The 3,968-nt window shown below is 36.6% G+C and overlaps 1 protein-coding gene across 1 annotated transcript; it reads left to right on the plus strand.

The window, feature by feature from the left end:
* The first annotated feature begins 1,270 nt into the window (after nucleotides 1-1,270).
* On the plus strand, nucleotides 1,271-3,517 carry LOC111877645 (IRK-interacting protein). The gene is made up of 2 exons (XM_023874163.3): nucleotides 1,271-1,749; nucleotides 1,931-3,517. The coding sequence occupies exons 1-2, from the start codon at nucleotides 1,666-1,668 to the stop codon at nucleotides 3,323-3,325; spliced, it is 1,479 nt and encodes a 492-aa protein (XP_023729931.1). The 5' UTR covers nucleotides 1,271-1,665; the 3' UTR covers nucleotides 3,326-3,517.
* The last annotated feature ends 451 nt before the right edge of the window (nucleotides 3,518-3,968 follow it).

Raw genomic sequence — 3,968 nt, forward strand, 5'->3', positions numbered from 1 at the left:
CGACAATATCAAGTCTCTAGTGTATATTTGGTTGAAACATAAGAGGAACAATTGTCAATACAAATGGGTTGAATGGGGTGTATGTCCCTTAGTTTGTTAGTTAAACCTTGTATTAATCTTAAAGCTCCCCCTCTAATTACTTGTTAGGCGGTGACCCTTTTATAATATATTTGCCGTTAAAAAAAATTTTAAAAATAAATAAATAAACGCATCTTGATAATCATCACCCACATATAGGAACATCATTACTAACATACTTATTTCATGGAGAAACACATTAGATACCAGTGACGTGGTGGTGTTTCATATTAACCATTCATAATCACTATATGATAGAATAAAGTACGTAATTAATTGTTGCTTCCTTGACATAACAAATTTTCACCTGACCGATATCCACTTTATTGGTTTCCACCAGCTAATCGATGTCTAGTAACAGACATATATACATATATACAATCAACAAAATATAGATATACATGTAAAAAACAACACAAATAAGATTTATCAAGTGCTTAATCAATTATCCCAACATATTTCTTATTGGGATGCCAGAAGGAAAACAAATATTATCTTCTAAATTGTTTCGCCACCAAATCCAACAATCCAAAAAGGACTATACCCAGCAGCAAATCCAAACCATAATTCATCACCTTTGGCGTCATGTATTGTGATTAAAGCCATTAATTCTCCTATACATTCTGAGTCAAAAAAACTTGTTGAAGACTACAAAAATTACACGAGTTTTCTAGAAATATTTACCTAATTTCACAGCAAAGCTAATTTCTGAATGCTCTTACGAATTTTTTTCAAATTTATATCGCACTGGTCTCACTCTCACCTCAAAACAGGTGGTAATTTTTAACTACTTTCCGAATAATGGTCATTTTATAAAATGCATACCTTTTTTTTTTGTCATTTTGTGTTACTCTTTTAATTAATAAAAACAATTTAAACATGTTACAGGTTTTTTAGTATAATTTCAACGTTTTGACCAGTTTGACAAAAGTAACTTTATATTATAATTAAACTTTTTAAATTTATCTATATGGCTGTTAAAAATAAATGTAATAGAAGTTAATATATTACTATGTTACTAATATTTTCAATAAATTAATTATCTAATTTGGTTTTGCTTTTTGACTTGCATCAGCCCCACGCACTTAAATTAAAAGTGAAAAAAAAAAAAAAAAAACAAATCAGATTGTAGCTTTATGCAGCAAATTTACGTATGTGTGAACCTGTAACTTTATAAAGATAATGTCATAACATTAGACAGAAGAAAGAAGGAGAAGAAGATGAGGAAGGAGTAAATATATATAGATGATGCTCATGCCACTCTGCTCCTGCTCCACAACTACACCACCATTTTCAGCTGCAGATGCTGCAGTCAAATTTCTGGACCCACCTCCTTCATTTACTACCCGACGAATCAACCGACCCGGATCCTTCTCCTTCTCCTTCACCTCCTCCTCCTTCATTACAACAATATCATTCAATTCACCCATAACAATTAACACACACTCTCTCTCTCTCTCACACGCACAAAGATCTATCTTTCTATAATCTATATGCTATGCGTGTCAATCTATTTGTTCACAGATCAGATGATGGATGTTTCTGTATGTGTATAGAATAAGGAACGAGTGATTTCAGTTCATTTCCATGGCTGCCGCCTTCTGTTCTTCTGCTTCTTCCTCCTCCATTTCTGCATCGCTCTCTCCTCATCCTCATCCCCCTTTTACCCCTGTAAGTACTTAGTACTCTTCTCTCAACTATGTTTATATGATGATTTTGTTTTCTTTATTCTCTGGGTTCTACGAATTTGACACTAAGTTTTCGTGATTCTGCAAATTCAGGTTTTTCAGGGAGTTTAGATTTGTGAGAAAATTTTGTTGTGTATTTTGAAGGGTTTTATTTTTTTTTGCAGATTCAGGAATGTGAAAGAGAAGGAAAGGAAGATGATGAGTCTTGTGAGCAAAACAGTGTAAAAGCTACGCCGAGTGATTGTTCAGAGAACAACAAAGAATCGTATTACGTCCATCAACCAACGCCTCTCCACCAGCAAAACTCCAAGACCGCTGCCAAATCCTCCAAAAAGAGATCGGAATCATGCGACCGGGGAAAGAAATCCGATGACCGAGGGGTGTCGTGCAACAAATGCCGACCAAGTGCTCGAGAAAAGTTCTCAGTGGTTCCACTCGATACCACCACCGTCGGTCGTCACTCCAACGCTAGCCCCAACGGATTACTTAAATCAATATTCTCATCTCTCGTGAGAAAAAGCCCGAGATCTGCGTCGTCATCGTCGGAGGGGTTTACTCCGGTGTCGGGAAAAGAAGAACAATGGAAAGGCGCCGTGGCTGAACTCTCTCATAGACTCATTCAAGCCACTAAGAAACGCGACGAAGCTATCCTAGAAGCTTCTAGGTTAAAATTCTCCATGACTGAACTCGAAAAAAAGCTCAACAAACTGGAAATCTACTGCCATACTCTCAAATCAGGACTCGATGATTGCGCAAACAAATCAACCACCACCACAAAACACGAGCCAATCAAGATCGGCGATCACGACAGAGTGATCGAACATTTTCTGGTAGCAGTGTCGGAATCTCGGTCATCAATGAGACATCTCAGCCGTTCATTAACCGTACAACTCCCACAAATCGCCGGAGGAAAACTCTACGACCGTATACAACTACTTCTCCAACCGTACGACATCAAGATTTCTGCATCAACAAACCCTAGGATCCTTCTTCTGTACCTGGAAGCTCTGTTAAACCGAGCATTCTTTGAAGATTTCGAATCACCCGGGTTTCAAAAATCCGGATCCAATCATACCCTTAACCCGATCCACAGATGTGAAGAAAATTTCAAATCTTTTATCCGTTTAAAGGAGTTAACTTGGGAAGAAGTATTAAACAAAGGGACTAAACAATTTAGCGAAGACTTTAGTAAATTTTGTGATAGAAAAATGAGTGAAGTTGTAGCCATGTTGGGGTGGACCCGAGCTTGGCCTGAACCGCTTTTGCAAGCCTTTTTTGGCGCGTCAAAAGCGGTTTGGTTGGTTCACCTCCTGGCTAATTCAGTTCACCCTGGTCTACCAATTTTCAGGGTGGAGAAAGGGGTGCGGTTTGATTTGATTTACATGGAGGACATGGGTGCGGACAAGACCAAGAAGTTTACGGTCACGGCTCCTACGGTTCGAGTCATGGTCGAACCGGGGTTCTATATCTATGGGAATGTGGTTAAGTGCAAAGTGATATGCAGGTACCATAGTAATGGTTTTATAAATGTTTCCCCTAATGGTAATAGCCCTTTATGATTGCTTTTTGGGGTCAACTAAAAAAATGTTTTTTTAATGTGACATAGTTGTGTTTTGAATACTATTAGATTATGGGGTCAAAATGGAAAAGGTTTGTTGTTTGATGATGGGGTCTATTTGGGTTTTATTAAAACCCTAGGGTAAAGGGTAGGGGGGAGTATGGAGAATAAATAAAGTGGTATGATTTAATGATGTTTTTTGTATCGGACAGTTTGACTTGGTTCATTTCGGTTGTCTTTTGTTTTGGCGTGACGTGTTCATTAGTTATAGAAAGATCCCATTTTCTTTATATCATACAAATGAAACATGATGACAAAATTGTACGTACTTCATTCCAGGATCTTACTTTTCTTTATCATCAAACTAACATTTTTTTGAAAGTTTGTTTTGTAATAAATAAAGGTACAACATGGTGAAATGGTTAAAAGTTAAAACAAGTTTGGGTTTTTCTTTTAGATGAACATTCAAGCGTTTTTTTTTTATATCAATCAAGTTTTCTTTTATGTGTTTGAACTATTGAAGATAAAGTATAATCTAAATCGGTTTATTTAATTGTGCACTTCTAGCTATAAACGTGTAATTTGTGGGAATGAAGAACAAAAACACGACATTTCAGTTCTGTAATTGTAAGCTTTATGTCATG

The sequence above is a fragment of the Lactuca sativa genome, chromosome 3 (genome assembly GCF_002870075.4).
Source record: "Lactuca sativa cultivar Salinas chromosome 3, Lsat_Salinas_v11, whole genome shotgun sequence".
NCBI classification, from domain to species: Eukaryota; Viridiplantae; Streptophyta; class Magnoliopsida; order Asterales; family Asteraceae; genus Lactuca; species Lactuca sativa.

Excerpts from the sequence above, each read along its gene's own strand:
- LOC111877645 (XM_023874163.3), top strand. The coding sequence starts at position 1,666 with ATGGCTGCCGCCTTCTGTTCTTCTGCTTCTTCCTCCTCCATTTCTGCA. Across the intron at positions 1,750-1,930 it reads CTCATCCCCCTTTTACCCCT|ATTCAGGAATGTGAAAGAGA; the intron begins GTAAGTACTTAG and ends TTTTTTTTGCAG.